General features: G+C 37.5%; 3 protein-coding genes across 15 annotated transcripts in view; 2 read left to right on the plus strand and 1 right to left on the minus strand.

Annotated features, from left to right (window-relative positions):
- The window catches only part of LOC112467917 (protein unc-80 homolog), a 25,654-nt gene extending 18,658 nt beyond the window's left edge, over nt 1–6,996 (plus strand). For 7 of the 11 annotated variants that reach the window (XM_025036835.1, XM_025036839.1, XM_025036838.1 and 4 more), the window contains 8 exons: nt 31–301; nt 374–577; nt 728–1,078; nt 1,319–1,588; nt 1,783–1,881; nt 3,692–3,814; nt 5,478–5,626; nt 5,824–6,993. In XM_025036835.1, the coding sequence (XP_024892603.1) occupies nt 31–301; nt 374–577; nt 728–1,078; nt 1,319–1,588; nt 1,783–1,881; nt 3,692–3,814; nt 5,478–5,626; nt 5,824–6,420 (2,064 nt within the window). In that variant the 3' untranslated portion in view covers nt 6,421–6,993. Of the gene's footprint in view, nt 1–30; nt 302–373; nt 578–727; nt 1,079–1,318; nt 1,589–1,782; nt 1,882–2,413; nt 2,427–3,691; nt 3,815–5,477; nt 5,627–5,823 lie in introns of all 11 variants that reach the window. The other 4 variants (XM_025036837.1, XM_025036845.1, XM_025036846.1 and 1 more) reach the window with 4 other exon arrangements.
- Nucleotides 6,986–10,558, minus strand: LOC112467918 (carboxypeptidase Q-like). 3 transcript variants are annotated; one of them, XM_025036848.1, is made up of 7 exons: nt 10,469–10,558; nt 8,858–9,147; nt 8,623–8,773; nt 8,303–8,552; nt 7,995–8,235; nt 7,521–7,703; nt 6,986–7,306 (listed from the first exon to the last, which is right to left on the minus strand). In XM_025036848.1, exons 2-7 carry the CDS (start codon nt 9,142–9,144, stop codon nt 7,036–7,038), a joined length of 1,383 nt encoding a protein of 460 aa, XP_024892616.1. In that variant the 5' UTR covers nt 9,145–9,147; nt 10,469–10,558; the 3' UTR covers nt 6,986–7,035. The 3 variants fall into 3 exon arrangements, with proteins under 3 accessions (XP_024892616.1, XP_024892615.1, XP_024892617.1); XM_025036847.1 differs by having other exon boundaries at nt 8,858–9,218; nt 10,469–10,552; XM_025036849.1 differs by lacking the exon at nt 10,469–10,558 and adding an exon at nt 9,901–10,009 and having other exon boundaries at nt 8,858–9,218.
- Nucleotides 10,559–10,586: 28 nt separating this feature from the next.
- Nucleotides 10,587–11,950, plus strand: LOC112467920 (E3 ubiquitin-protein ligase RNF181). The gene is made up of 2 exons (XM_025036852.1): nt 10,587–11,156; nt 11,302–11,950. Exons 1-2 carry the CDS (start codon nt 10,788–10,790, stop codon nt 11,434–11,436), a joined length of 504 nt encoding a protein of 167 aa, XP_024892620.1. The 5' UTR covers nt 10,587–10,787; the 3' UTR covers nt 11,437–11,950.
- Nucleotides 11,951–16,667: the final 4,717 nt, after the last annotated feature.

Below are 16,667 nucleotides of genomic sequence, written 5' to 3' on the forward strand. Positions count from 1 at the left end.
TTCAATTTTAATTGTCGTTAATTTTTTTAGGCTTTAATTGTCGGCGACAATCTATCTGAAGATTTAACCTCGGCTTCCACAGCTGCTTTAATGAGCAAACTACCCGTACCACTTCCGCCACCGCAGTTTTGCTCGACGGTGTTACGTCTGATTGCTCTACACGTGATATCCTTCGGCGAGGGATATTCCCTGGAAAATGTTCTCGGTGGTCAGAACATGTTCGCTACTCAAACTCGCACGGAGAATGCCCTACTGAACTTGTTGATACCATTGTTTCTGCGCGTTGGAACTGGGAGAAAAGGTAAAACAATGCATTGCAACGTTTGAGAGAACGACATTATGAACGAATGTTATCTTAAATTGATATCTTCAGACGTGCCGAAACTGAAGCAATCGGACATCTCATTTGCTCTAACGACTGTGTTGAACGCACTTTGGCCGCCGGGTGCAAAACCGATACCATTGACGATGCAAAGACCACCGACGGACACAAGGACCGGTAGTATAACATTCACCGCAAGAGATCCGAAGGCTTTGACGAAAACATCGTTAACATTATATCAGGTCGCATTTCTGGGTAAGATTTATGTGAAGAAAGCAGATATTTGCAAAAGTTAGAAATTAAATTATTAAATATGGTTTCTATAAAATTATTTGTTATGTGAATGATACGTATTTGTTGCTCTCGTGAGCGATATATGCTTAATATCCGAATGTTTGATTCCAGCGCTTAAAATAATGACGATATGTTTTGAAACCGAGCTGAGAACCGAATGGCGGATAATTCTACGCGCGATGCGTCTTTTGAACAAGCGCAACGAAGCTTCCACGTATCTCTGGAATTTCATAGAATTTATTGTGACGCACCGGACAGCATTGTACATTCAAATGCTTCCGTTCATCGTTTATAAAATCGGACAAGCACCGATATCCGAGCACGAACGAAATATGCACACCATCATACGCGAGAAGATCAACGGTAGCAGTACAACCGTGCCAAAATCGCGGGGCGCGCTACTGATGGATCTTATTCACGAGTTAAAGAACCTAAAGCAGGAAATTGAGAATCGAAGATGCGGTTAGTGTGTTAGCAATGTTGAGAAACTTAACAATGACATTCACGAGCTTCGGTAAAAAATTTTTTCTCGTTTATATCATTTATCTTTCTCGTGCTGATAAATTATTTTAATATATAATCCCAATTATTTTATGGCAGACTCGAAAGCGCGTTTAATTTTAATTAATTAAAACATTCACTTTCAAAAGTTAAATTGATTAAGAATTTTTCAATCAAATGCTTTGTAATTTCAATGTACAGATGAGATGCAACCGGAACCTAAGAGAAGCGTGGTGGATATGCATTCGATAACCGAAGGCCAACCGCGTACTCAGAGGCCGTCTCTGTTGATGGATCTTCTAACCGGCGATTTGGGATCGAGAGCTCACATGAATCGTACGCCCGCTGAGACACCAGTGTCTCATTCCACAGCAGCTCAATCGCATTCAACTCAATCCAACACGAGTAGCACTGTTAAGACAACGCATCCCACTCAAGTAACAGCACCGCCGAACGGCACCCGCATTGGTGGTACTACATTATTGATTCCTCTGCTGTTTTTATTATAAAGATTTTCATACATATACATATAATTAAAATATACAATTAAATTTCAAAAAGTACACATATATTAACAAGTATAATTTATTATGTATTATTGCTATTTTCTTCTTTTTTCCCACGTATTTTTTTTTAACAATTGTAGTAATATCTTATAATTGCAGGATCCTTATCGAGCACCAGCGCTGGATCTGCCACTCTGCGTGAAGTGAGCGAGACAATCGCCGGGGAAACCGGTGCCGAGCAGCCGCCGTCGACGACAGGTATTCCATCATTTTCGAGAAATCCTATAAAGAAGATCCCGAAATGTCGATTACGGTCGATGCGACTGCAAGCCTCTCGCATACGTTTCATTATTGTCGTACGCGCAGTACGAAAAAATCGCTGACCGCTACCACAGTTGGATCGAGCCATTGTCTATAGACCACTGCCAACAAGTCGCTCCTCTCTTTTTCTATTTGTCTCTTTTTCTTAGCAACGATGATTCTCTTTCTTTACGTTCGTGCAGGTTTCTCGCGCGGTTCTTGCACAACGAACTCAATTGTCTTCACTTCATTTTCCTCTTTACAGCGAGGCTTGCAACTTGAAGAGTTTAGTTGTTCTCCTTTCGTTTAGGGGCGAGAATACTCTCGTCTCGGACGAGATAGCGATGCCCCACCATCGGGAAAAGATTCCTCGATTAATCGCATTAATCATTTAAGGCGTCGTTTTAAGGCATAAGTCGTTCGCGCCTCTCTCTTTCTCTCCCTGGTCGTATTATTGACACATTGATCATTACGTTGCTTCCATTGCTAGCTAGGGAACGGAGGTAAGCGGACCGATTCTACAAATCAATCAAATTCTAACACGATCTATGATATATATCCTGCTGGTGTGTGCCCCTCTCACGCTTATCACTTTTTTGTAATTTTGATCATACCTCGATCGCTCGCCCTGTCTCTTGCGTCTCGCCTACCTCGGTCTTTGCCCACTTCTTATTGCCTCTTTAATTCACTTTTGCCGTGAAACGAGATTGTTGAAACATTGATTAAATAGCGATTTAATCATCATTTGTGATGGAATTAAAATATGGCATAAAATCAAGGAAAAGATTGTAAAATTGCATGAAAATATTATTATATAATAATATAATGAGCTCTCTTAAAAAGTAGAGTGCGCAATCTCATTTCACGGTATTTTCTTTTAGAACACTGATATCTATTATCGTCTCCTTTATCACGTTTTATACGCAAACTCATAAGGAATTTATTACATAGCAGTATTTAGACAATGGTAATGTCCAACAGTTGGTACCCTTACTGATCGTTGCGTAGTTGCTTCGATGTTCTATCGCTTTCTTCCTTTACTCGACAGCACGTAACTAACTGTCATTAATTGTTTTCGCAGTTAACACGACGACAACATGTGTATCGGTGTCAACAATTCCATATCAATACACTTGATTTCAGCAATCTTCTCTAAGCCCGAAGGATATACTTCAACTAATTACTCAGATATCACGAGAACCTTTGAAATTTTTCGTCCTATTATTGCTTGCTCCAACAATGTTTTTACAACATAATTTGTCAATATTTAATATATCTTTTTTAATCGAAGCAACATCGTACAGGTGTTTACAGCAATTCACGTATCTATGTCGTGCATATGTTAATATCGTACAATACTTTGTCTCATTGGAATTTTCATCACGTTACTATTTGCGACCATTTTTATTGATTAGAAGATTAAGATCGATATATGTGTATGGATACAATGTCACTTCGGGACTCATATGACATATAATTTTAAGATACATCGAGAAAACACACAAAATTTCGTACAAGATATCATGAATCGCTCATAAGGTCTTAACTATAAATTTAGCAGCTTTATTTCCGTCGACAAAATCATTAAGGCATTACACTTTATCGCATCACACTTAATCGATGTGTTCCCAAGACTCAGGCTCGAAGTGTGCAACATCGACACGATGTACGGATCGTGAACAACGTATCGACGATGATTACTATATCGTGGTCTGTCTTAATTGTTATCCCTTCCCTCATATTAGACGTTCGATGTGGCATGTTTCAGATAGATTCCAATCATCTTCTACTAGCGATGAACGTAACCATGTTAAGCTTCATTCTATCTTACCTCACCAAAAGGCGCCAAAGCTGCGCTTTGTCTCTTCCGTAGAGTTTAGAAACTCATCAGGTAAATCCCCAGTCCCCCGCTTTAGCTTATACACGATATATTATTAATATGTCCCTTGGAAGACTCCCTCTCCTTCTTCCAATATCGTACAGTATCTAAATGTTACTGCAAAAATAGATGAATTGAAGAAGTTTGCAGAGGTTTTTATTCCAGAAGATTGACCTTTTCTCAATCTTTGTTCTCAAGAATTAAAAGTGCTGTGATCAAATCAATCGGTGAAAAGTTTGACTTTGAAAATATGATTTAAAATTACAACTTTACAGAATGGATTTCTATTAAATTTATTTAATTCACCTGCTTTTTGTAGTAATGTCGACGTATCGCACAAACTATAATCTACTTTTCACTAATATCATTACCGCGTTCTTGCAGAACAGCCAGCTTTGAACAGAAATTTAAGAAAAATGCAAGATTGTAGAAAATATTTCTTTTGTTTTTTACTTTAGTTGTATTGGTTGTTATTCATTTTATATATCTGCATTATAGAACAATCATTCTTCATCATGTAAAATTATGTAGAAATTAAATTGCATATAGATAAATTTGTAGTTTAGACATTCCGTAAATTTAATTACGGCAGCTATTGCATGAAGTAAAAATTATGTTTTTTGATCATTTTTAAATTAAACTTTATAAGTTATGCTTCAACTTAATTAGTTTATTAAGAAAAAAATAGTTACAGCTAGTTACTTGCATCGCATTACGTTTCATCTATTAAATAATCAGTACAAACTATCATTGTTAACATTTTTTTCCAGAAAATAGAAGTTATATTTCTGGAATAGTTTAAGAGTAGAAACATTCAAACTTTACGTTTACCACGTAACATGACAAGCACTTCGCTTCTATTTCTTTTTATTTTACATTTAATTAATTCTGTCAGTTTACAAGAGGTTTTTCATGCAACTCTTCTGACAAATATTTGTTCCTCCGATATCTAGTGCGCGGATACGTAACACAAGTACATGTAATCTTGTAAAATTGATTTTTAGCGCCTTGCAATATAAAACAATTTGTTTCGTTCGCAAATACAATCTTGCATGTACGTAACAGATACTATAATATCTTCTAGAAGAATATTAATACGCCCCGATTTTTAATATGCAACGTACATACGATATCACATTCTATACATACAGTAAAATTTCTCCATCATCATGTCAATCTTTATAAGACGTTCTCTGTACAATAATAATTTCTAAATTAATGTCTTATTTTTTAATACTTATATATCCGTGTTTTTACAAGCATGGAAACATTTTAATCTCTCAAATATGAATATATACTTATTCACTAAATATCAAAGTCGAAATATTTTGTTTCAGAATTAACGATCTAAATGTCACTCGATTCCAAAAGAGAATGCACCCTAAAATTTCCTTTTCTATGTAATTCCTCGAGAGTCAAAAAATGTATAAAGATTCCAAAGTAGAGTATATTTATAATCGTGAAAGAGAATTTACGTTTATACTAGATGTACATAGTACCATGTTACATCAAGCACGGGACGCGGGTGTTAATATATATTATTTCCTGCGCACTTAAGAAACAAAACTTGAGAATCATACACTTCGAAAGAGGAGCATGAGTAGATGGAACGTAGAGTAGAATTCGTGAATAAGACGGTAGACGCGACATGTGTGATCGTCGACTGTCCTGCCAGGGGAGACGATGACGGGCCAGCTAAGTCCAAGCAGTCCGACCGAAGACAGCTCCGGAGAATTACGTACCGACAGGCCTCGCTTACAACGTTCTATGGGCCAAAGCAAGAAGACCTTCCGCTTAAGAAAAAGTCGAAAGAGTCACATTGAGGTGATGACATTTACGTATATATTTCTCAGTGCTTCCCTCATCATTACTGCGTTACAGAATTTCTCAGTTTTGCATACAGCTTCTCTCGATAATCCTCACTGTCGTCGTCCTTTATATTTTTAATTATGACTTAACTAATTATTTATAGCGTATTAAACTCTGAATGTAACTTGCAGACATAGAATACTATCTTTCAGACGACGCAGATGAAGTTGGAACCGTTGGATACGGCAATCGCAGAGCAATCAACGAGTCAACCGAAAGCGACGATGCAGGTGTCATCGACGGTGGATCCGCTGTCATCTAACATCCCTTCCAATTCTTCGTCTATTCGTTCCAGGCGAAGTTTGTCTATTCGCAAATCGGACGGAGACAAAAACTCCAACGCGCCTGCGGACCAGCAGCAATTCCATGGTGCGGCGCATCAGCACCACCATTGTCACTACTTTCATCACCAGCATGTGCACCCTCAGGTGTCAGACGTATCCTGGGATGAAGACACGTCCAGTACTTCCGGATATCGTGAGTCGTACAGTATGCAGATCGTGTCATTGGATGGTGCCAATGCTCGTTCGGGCCAGGCACCGCCCTTGGCATCGCCGGATCTAAATGACATGCCATCCACGAGCAGCACGACCACCAATTACATAGCCTTCGACGGCAGTTCGCCGGATTGCTCGATTAATGGCAGCGGAGGCGAGAAAACCGCTCTGTTGACTTCGAGCCAGAGAACGACTTCTCAACATTCCTTGTTGATGGTCTTTCCAAATCAAGACGAAGATACGTTAATATAAATCGTAAAATCCGTTGACACTTGATTGAGACTGATAATTTAATGTAATTGACGTGAGAAGTAAGAATTTTTAAATAATTGGCAATTTAAAACGTTTAAATATCGGGATTATTATATGGAGGATTATGTAATATGTCTGAATCTATTTATCTCTTAAATCCTCCATGACTAATGAGACGTATGTGTTCCATCGTAATTTGACACGAAAAATGTTTTTATACTAATCAGATTTATTTTACTCTATAGCAAACACTTTAAATGTGAGGCATATATATCCCGATAATTAAGCTGCGTGGAACACATACGTTCTGTTAATTATAGAATTTTTGCGAAATAGCTGGTATATAGTATATATTTTGAATAGTCTTTGAAAGATCTTTTAATAAAAATCGTTAAGCATGCAAAGAGATCAAATCGGAAATGATTCGTAAAATCTAGCACGTTTGATCACATGCATTTCGATGCTTTTAAAGAGTTTAGAGGTATTGTCCTAGGTATTGTAGTAGGCCTAATCGTTTATATGCTGTGATTGTATTATACAGGCATATTTGAAATAAAACACTCTATAAATATACGATTTGATTTACATATCCATCGATACATAGATCAACTGATTTCAACATGACACGTCAGTGCAATTGCGTTGAGGTAGATCAACGCTAATATCTGCTAGAACGAATGCTACTGCTGCGAATAAGGCTGTATTCATATCCAGTGCTTTCGGATTTTCCGCCAGCATGGTGTCCGCGTTCGTATGATGATAATAGAAATATTTTTCATTTCGATTCAAAAGACCGCCACCTGGTACGCCAGCTTTAATCCAAAATGATATATCAGGCGCCGTGCATGGGCTCTTCAACTTCATGTCACCCAACGGAGCTAACAATCTAGAAATATAAAAGAATCTATAGCTTATTTGGTAAAATAATGTGGTATAAAAATAGCAAACGTTTTTCTTAAAGTTGAAAAATTTTCAAAAATACAAATAATATAACTCTATAATAAAGAATTAATATTTGTATTGTAGTAATACCTAGGTCCAAATCAGACGAAAATAAAATGTAAAAATATTATAGCGATGTAATCGATAAAAGAACTAACCGCATTATTCTCTGGAGTATACACTGGACCTTCTCGTCTCCTGAGAACTCGAGGCCCATGGGCGCGAAAGTGCCGAAATCGGATTCCATCACGAATTGCATGTTTCCATTTTCTGCAGTGTGATTTCGTATGTACTGCTCCGCTCCGAGAAGGCCAAGTTCCTCGGCGGTCCACATTATCATTCTGCAATGTAAATAATTTGACATGTAACAAAATGCTTGTAAAAAATAATTAATTTCATATCAAGAATCAATTAAATTATATTGTACCTATACTTCGAGATATTTTAATGTAGTTAAAGTTCGGAGCGAATATACAGCGAAAATTAAACATTTAGGCTAATTAAAAAGGATTATAAAAAGAGATTTATATATCAAGCTATAAAATTATAACAAAAAACCAATTGAAAATAAACAAAAAAATACGCGGAACGCTCCAAAGTTCAACCAGCTATATTTTAATAAGCTAAGTTACCTTATCGTTCTTCGCGGCCGGAGGCCGAGATGTTTCAGCACTTTCAATGCGGTCCAGGATATGAAAATGCCACCTCCGTCATCCAGCGCGCCTTCTCCAACATCCCAACTGTCTATGTGTCCAGAAACGACGACTGCCTTTTCGGGCGCGCTAGAGCCGGTGATATCCGCTATAACGTTTCGCGACTGTGTATCGGGATATGTTTTCGCTTCCATTTTCAAGTTTATCACTATCGTTTCACCTAGAAAGTAACGCCATTAGTTATAGTTAGAAGATCTCACAAAATATTTCTTTATCATATTCGTTACCTCGGTCAGCCATTCTACCCAAAAGAGTCGCGTCCTCGACAGTTATACAAGCAGCTGGGATTTTAGTAACGTTCTCTGCGTAACTCATCATACCGGTGTGCGGGGTGTACAATGAAAATGGGGTTACTGATCTGATCAAAGCAGCCACAGCTCCCAATTCTGCCGCTCTTACGGCTCCCGAGCTTCTATATTCTACGGTCTCTCCATACGAGACAAACTTTTGATTGTACACGACGATTTTCCCGGGAACCTAATAAATTCATTTAAAAAGTGTGCGTTGCACAAGATATATCGCGGTTTTTTATATATGTTAAATTCACCTCTTCCGCCCTTTTCTTAAGTTCTGCGAAGCTATTTACTACGATAGCGTTGGCAGTTATGCCTTCTTCTGAAGTGCCGACACTGTAACCCAGCCCTAATAACGCCAGATTTTTCAGCCGTGGTTGCAAAAGAGTCGCAGATTCCGAGCCTCTAAATTAATTCATTACTGCGATCATCACATTTGTCTTTTATTTTGAAGTTATTTAATTTTAATATCCATTTTAAGATTTGTACCTGACCCAACGAGGTACGGTGGCCGTTTCACCATGAACATTATCTAAACCTAAAGCGATCGATTTGTTCAATACGTAATCAATAGAGTCTTCAAGAACTTGGGTACCGGTAAACCGTGGGCCAAATTTGTCAACAAACATCGCCAAATCTTGCCATGTAGCTCCTTTGAAAGAGCCTTGAGTACATTCATCGATTATTCTCTGCACGGTCGGCGCATAAGAGTCTATCTCTTCAATTAAGCTGGTTGACAGATAACAGCTGTCCTCGGCGTGTTGTGCCATTATCATCGACTGGACACATAACAGCCATATAAAGATAATGCTCTTTCGTGTGTTACACATTATCACTAAACCCGGTTTTCCTGTACCACGAATATTGCATATTATTATATATACGTATAAGTTACATTTATTATAGAATTATTATGGAAACATTGAACATGTTAAATATTAAAATCTGTTGCAACACTAATTCATCAATTACGATATCTGATTGCGATAATTATAAACACCAAGTAGGACGATAATCAATAATTGCACGATATAACTGATTCGACAGATCGATATTAGAATACAAGAAGAAAGTCATTAATTCCAGGCCGATTTGGCAATAAATGTTTATCAAAGAATCTCGGTTGTAGTGTACTTATAAATATAAATAATAGCTAGCGCAATGACTTGTGTTTTCGTTCGCGACGTTATATTATTATATTCTATCATTGTAGAAAAATTTAATATTAAATATAATTACTTAAATTACACTTTTCAAATACAATTAAAATATTTAAAACACTCTATGTAATACGTGACACATAAATTTTTCAAACACGTTACGTGTATTGACAGAATAAAAATTTTTATTAAAAAAAATACAACGTATAACTTATATTTAACAAAGAAAATATCTAATTTTTAAAATATCTATTTTTAATCTAAATTAAAATTTTGAAAGAAAAAAATGCTAATTTAATATAATTGTAATTTATATTTATAATGTTTATTACTTCCGATTATTTTACACAACTTTCAATAAAATATTCTTACCAGGTATGTCTTTCACAATATGTACGTTAAATACGAATTTATAACGAAACACTTCGAGATTCGAGGAAGGTTGTTTTTGCTTCCCGTACTGAAATAGTACTAATTGACAGACGTCGAGATGGGTTTAACGATTGCCTGAGCAATTGTTGAAATGTTGATAAATTAGGTTTCAGAATTATCTTCATGATTAATGATTGTAAAGTCGTCCACTTCTGGGACGGTTTTTAAAATATATGTGAAAGTGACGTATTTTAATACAATTATATTCAAAATTTATAAATACAAATATTGTAAATTAACAAAAGAAAAAAAATTGGTGTTAAACAACTGGTCTACATCAAAATATAGATACGTATATATGATATATAGATTTGTGGTATAAAGAAAATTGTCGTTCGGAGAGTTACTTTATCAGACTACGGTTATAACAAAGCTATTCAGGAATGAAAAGAAAAAAGTGTGTTTTTTTTTTAATAATTAGTGAACCGTTCTTCGCAACTGAACACACACACATTAAAACCCCTTAATATTTATCAATTTAAAACGCAAAACATTAATTTATACTTACATTATTAATACTGCGCTAGCAAATGTACATTCTAGTTGCGACAACCTCCGCTCCGACGTTCACTTGAGCGACTGCTTTCTAACGTCCTCCTGTTCTGTGCTGCAGACTGTGACTTCACGTTTTCGTTATGAGTCGAGGTTTTTAACAGACACGTAAAACGTAAATGACATATAGCGCACCGTTACGCTGGTTGCGCACAGTTGTGCAGTGATAACTATACGTGTTGCAAGACGTCCACTGATGTCCACGGAACGATCTGATCATCGATATCAAAGATAAAAGTGAAGTTATCATTCATCACGATAAAGGTGGACATTGCATGATTTTGCCGTTTTATCTGCAAAGCAAGCTCGCTTGTAACAATTCCGACCTTGATTCCGACATGTCCGATTATTTTGCGGAGATGAGCTGGACGCCTCTAGGTGACGGAGAGACGCCGAACCATCTGATTCAAATGGCACGGTTCCTGCGGGATTTTGGCATGTGGGACTTGGTCGGACAGGACACGGAACTTCCACCACCAGCGTCGAAGGAGGCGGTGGCTAATTTACCGGAGATTAAGATTGAATCCGGTGAGACGAAGCAGTGTCCGGTTTGCCTGAAGGAATTCGAAGCGGACAGTAAAGCAAAATCGATGCCCTGCCATCATGTGTTTCATCAAGAATGTATCGTACCGTGGTTAGAGAAGGTATTAGAGGAAAATAATATTGAAAAAAATTATATAAAAACTGCATTGGTGTTATTAAAATAATAATAATAATTTGAATTGGAATGTGCGAGGACTTGCGAGCAATTTTAATTATTTGTACAATTTACAACTTTTGCATTTTTAGACTAACTCGTGCCCGCTCTGTCGATACGAATTGCCAACAGACGATGAAGACTACGAAATGTACAGGAAAGAGAAGAAACGAGCGGTAGAAAGAGAGAAGGACTTGATATCATTGCATAATTCTATGTTTACGTAAATATTTAATTGAAAAGTTATCTTTCATTCCATATCTTAAGCTAAGGATTATATCACTACAATTAAAAATATTCACATTATTCATAAGTAAGAATCTTGAATTACTGGTAGTCGGAAAGATAGTCAGCGATTGTATAATCAATGTAATGATTTATACTTCTTGTTCATTAAAGAAAGTGTCTTGTAATCAAAAAGATATAAAAAACAAATATGTAAAGCATATATATTTTGTATATACTGTACATCTCTAAAATGCGATATTGTGCCGAGGATTTCAACAACCTCTAATTTGTGGTGCGAAAGACGATTGAATAAAGAAGAGACATGAATTATTAATAGGAAATAATGTTTATTATACAGTGTACATATTTATTAACTTCATTTATTTTTATTTCTGTTATAAATTTTATATTAATAATTGTATTATATTTTTTTGCCGAGCGACGAATGCCTTGATCAGTGTGCGCTTAGACTATAACAATCTCCGTAAAAAGTATAGAAACTTCTGATTTTTATTTTGTTCGTTTGGTTTATTCTTCTATTCCTCTTTCTCTCCCTCTCTCCGGTCTCCGTCTTCTCTCACTCTATTTATTCTTTCTCTTTCTTTCTCTTCCTCTCTCTCTCTCTCTCTCTCTCTTTCTCTCTCTCTCTCTCCCCCTCTTTCTCTCGTTCACACGCTCGTTCGCTCATTCTCTCGTTTTCTCGCTCGCATTCGCTCAGTCTCTTTCTCACCGAAACACGATCGCTATGAACCATATCACCAAAGAGAATTGCCAAAATATGTTGCGCTGAAAACGGCATAATCGTTCGGCATATACAAATAATAGTACTGTCGAAGTTAAAGTAATTGGCGGTTTATTCATTATCTTTTTTTTTTTCACTCTTGTATCGGTGACGACACTCCGAAAAAAAACGACACACCGCCGCTGTCGCGCCCACATGGATGCGACCCTTTCGTAGTTTTTTTTCCCCCTTACCCATTTCCCTCTCCCCCTCACAATACTTCACCCTAGAGGGGGTTAGTATGTTATCAATTATTTATATATAATATGCGTAATAATATAAATAATGTCGTTAATATATCTATGATGATTACCGTTTCTTTAATGATAAACTATCTTGAATGATACACTTCTCTGCTAATGGCCATGTCCGTAATAGCTAGTTATGTAATCTGTATGCGAGCTTCAAGTGGGATAAGGTACGTCGTACAGTACTTTCGGCTCGGCATTTTACATAAGATAAACAAGAATCGAGAAAACAAATCGTTAAAGTTACGTTTGAATACGGGAACACGTCCGTGGCGCGTAAATGCAAACGTCGGGAGACCCTCTCCTCCGTCCATCGATACGTGGCTTCTGGATTCGACACGACGCCGATCTCAGAATTCACTCTTGGTCGATTTAACGTAATATATGTCATCTTAACAGAAATATATATAAAAGACGGATTTATACAGATTATCAATGATATTTAACGATTTCTTTCTTTTGCTCGTATATAGACTTGACCACTTCGTATCCCATGATTTTTGACGAAGAGCAGATATCCGCGACGTTCGCTAAAAAATATTAGTCCTTTATATACGTCCCCGTGTTCTACCATGATATAGAAATGTACGACGTTAAGTTTTTTTTTTTTCCATGACACTTACAGACTTCTCGTCGAACGCGTGGGTTGCTCCATTTTCTCGCTTGCGTCTCAAATGTATGTATCTAGCTTCCTAACGTAAGTGTTAAATGTAATTACTTTTATTTTCTTTATATAATGCATTAGCTTCTTTTTCTCGTTATAATAATAATCGTCATTCCATAATAATCATAATCAATAACCATAATAATAGTAATAATAATAATATATTAACCATCATCATCGTCGCGATCATAAGTCCCGATGATGCTGTTAATTCGTCCATATCGATATATATATTTATATATATATATATTATATATATTATATTTTATATTACACGTTCCTTATGAAAATAATAATTCAAAATGGCGTATCTTCCGTTCGCACGCTATTCCCACTCCTGCATCGCGCCCCTCGCTTCTTCTCTCGTATCTTACTTCTCGCCCTCGATAGAGTGACTTTATAAATAACTATTTTTTATTCTACAGGCGTCTCGGCAGAATTTCTCGGCATTCGCTGCGCGGTGAGTGATCCGTCGTAATCTGCAATATATATGTGTATACGCCTCTCCTAACGTATGATTCATAAATGTACTAATATACACACATCACATTGCGATTCTCGTGCGTTTTGACGAAAAATTCTGCCGTTGAAAGCGTCAGCGAATCTTCGGAGAGATTTCGGTCGAACACAAGCGTTTCCCTTTCGCTCTTCGCGCTACAAAATTACAACTTCATCCTCGCATACACGGCATTCGATGCCACCGACACTGCAATATCGTCACGCAGCAATATACGAACCTATGCTGGAACGTCTGTCAATTCATCTGCACGTACCGTTGCGTGCGATATCGTACTTTAGCATTTGATTGCTATCTAGGCTCGTTTTCGTAGCGTAATATTACAAGTCGATGCAGCTTAGGACTTCGAATCCTAAGGATAGTTGAACTTTGTGAAAAGTGCATGGAGACGACAGTACTGCTAATCAAACATTAATATGTTGCATTAGTGTGATCTCAAGAGACGGTAGAAACGATAGCGATACATTCGTTCCTATTATCGTGATATAATCCGACATAAACGCAATGTTTCTGATGATAGTAACCAGCAATCTATAGTAGTGTCGATGACATCGCGTTTTTAACACCGAGGAACGCACTTTCGCTGCAACGTCTCTCACTTCTCCGAAATACCCGCAAGCTATTGTACGTACTTTTCTTTCTCTCGTTTCCTCTCTGAACGCACACATACTACTGGTAATATTATTACCGCGCGCGGTCTCATTGTTCCGCGCGCCTCTCTAAGCTCAACACGCTGATATGCTAATAACGCTCTGTCGCATCTTGCGCAACTACCGTTCTATTCGATTACTTTTGATCTACGTGGCATCGGTCGTTTGTCCTCTCGGCATACGCTCGCAACCGAAACGAATTTATTAAACTTTACGAATGAATTGAAATATTTTACGTCCGATCCAGTCGTCCGATTTTATAGTTCGTTACAAAATAATTATAATAATCGCCCTTGGCCGGATATTAATATTTGCAATAATATTTGCGATATTAGCGACAGCGTAGCATTGATAATAATAATATTATAATACTCAAACAATAATAATCTTAATAGTAATAGCAATAAATCAACCATCTCGTCTATTCAATCGATTCAACTCGTAAATTTTGCTCACTCGCTTGTATCGCATTATCGTTAAATGTTAATACTGTTTCGCTTGTAATAAATAGTTACTGTAATGCGTTTATTTCATAGCATTGCTAACTAAAAAACTCTCTCTTCTAACACATCTTTTTGGAGCAGAATATATTACTGTATTAAAATAAAAAAACTAATCTATAGTTGCACGTATAAAACTTATGTCTTGTCGTAAACATTGCCAAAACAACCGAATAATAGAATGATAATATATTTCGACTAGATCAATTAAACTATTAATGCACATCCCCTGCATTATCATCGGCGAGAGTTATTTTTAAGCAATAGGAATAGAAAACAACTTGAATCCAATTTGGAAGCGTTCCCAAATGTCTTCTCGCTACTTGTTTCCCACCTTCTTTCTTTTCTTTTTTTCTTCACGCCGTATTAGGCATTTCGATTCCGATTTGTCAACTGATTTGAAGATGCGAGCGTAGCGATCGTAAATTATTTCATTTACTATGCCGTAGGGCACGGTCTCTCTTTCTTTCTCCCTCCCTCCCTCTCTCTCTCTCTCTCTCTCTCTTTTATTTCGAGGGTCGTACCTGCGAGGGCGAGATTCGTCATGAAGGGGAAAAGGGGCGATGCACCTCCATCACCAAGCGCCTGGCCTGCTCCGCGAACGTCTTATTATTTTCATACACTATCATAGTTAGTACTTCCGCTATATAAGACATTACGTGTGCACCGGCATGTACGTACACCCTGTGCTATGTTGTAGTTTTCCTATGTACAGATATCTTCTTCCGACTTACTGCGGCGAATATCGTGGCGTATTCTCAGGATCGCCGAGAGACGCGGATCTCTCGGTTTCGATTATCCGGCTGATTTCTCATGCCCGATCACGCTCGTTTTACACCCTCGGCGATCCCGACCGCCCCGAAATTCGCCCCGAGTCCGATCGAGGAAAAAACTCGCATTGTTACGTCGGGGTTTGATTATACTACGCAACGTTCTCGGGCCCCGAGCGCGAAAGCGCGTGACTCGGGGCCGCCGATTACAAAATTTTATTGTATGCCACGCCGAAATCAACAATAAAACTGATCTCATCTCTTACGACCTGTATAATATCTTTCTCCCTCAAGGCTCGACGATACTTATCGTGTCGCGCCCAAGTGATGCGTATATGTATATATGTGTACGTGTGTACGAGTTATACGTATTTTTATCAAGTTTATATTAAGTCTGTGTATGTGTGTGTACGTGTGTCTTTATGCTATTCGCGTACTTTTTCTTTTTTTTTTTATATATATACTCGACTCTTACCCGCGCCTTCTCCGCGTCAACTCTCAATTTTCGCTTTCCTATATTCAATATGTAAAAATATACAGGTTAGATGTTATATAGTCGTAAGTACAGTTAAAAAATTCTACACTTTTTAGCCTCGAGTACGGGATGCAGTCGGATCGTCCTCAGAGTGATCTACGGCGGTCGAAAGCAAATCCAAATCCGAGAACGCAAGTGAAACGCCATCGTAATATCGACATCGTCGATCGGACATGCCGCGTGCGAGGAGGGTATATAGCAGGATAGTAACGCAATTGCGAACGCCATTTTTCTTAGCCGTGAGCACGGTGAGAAAAACAAAAGGGGGACATGCGTAATGGACCGTATTATACAATATATGTCGCGTATCTTCACGTCGTATCTTCACGTTCCGTCTCGATAAAACACCGGCCGTCATCACGCAAGACGCACTCTTTTTCACACCGACCGCCGCACAATATATTAGCTGTTCCTTTGCACTTTCGTAAGGATACCTAAACTATATGTGTGTATATATATATATATATTTATTTTTTATATATAGCAATTATTTTTAAAGATTTGCTCTCACGCGCGGACGTGCCTATAATGTCCGATACGATCGACATTTTTCACGAATGGACTC

The sequence above is a fragment of the Temnothorax curvispinosus genome, unplaced genomic scaffold, assembly GCF_003070985.1.
Source record: "Temnothorax curvispinosus isolate PA1 unplaced genomic scaffold, ASM307098v1 QBEX01017878.1, whole genome shotgun sequence".
NCBI classification, from domain to species: Eukaryota; Metazoa; Arthropoda; class Insecta; order Hymenoptera; family Formicidae; genus Temnothorax; species Temnothorax curvispinosus.

Bases quoted from the DNA above. Each gene is read 5' to 3' on its own strand.
- LOC112467918 (XM_025036847.1), bottom strand. From the start codon at position 9,198: ATGTGTAACACACGAAAGAGCATTATCTTTATATGGCTGTTATGTGTC. The intron at 8,553-8,622 runs GTGAATTTAACA...TGAATTTATTAG, and splicing joins TTAAGAAAAGGGCGGAAGAG to GTTCCCGGGAAAATCGTCGT. The intron at 8,236-8,302 runs GTAACGAATATG...GTTACTTTCTAG, and splicing joins GGGTAGAATGGCTGACCGAG to GTGAAACGATAGTGATAAAC.
- LOC112467920 (XM_025036852.1), top strand. From the start codon at position 10,788: ATGATTTTGCCGTTTTATCTGCAAAGCAAGCTCGCTTGTAACAATTCC. The intron at 11,157-11,301 runs GTATTAGAGGAA...TTGCATTTTTAG, and splicing joins TCGTACCGTGGTTAGAGAAG to ACTAACTCGTGCCCGCTCTG.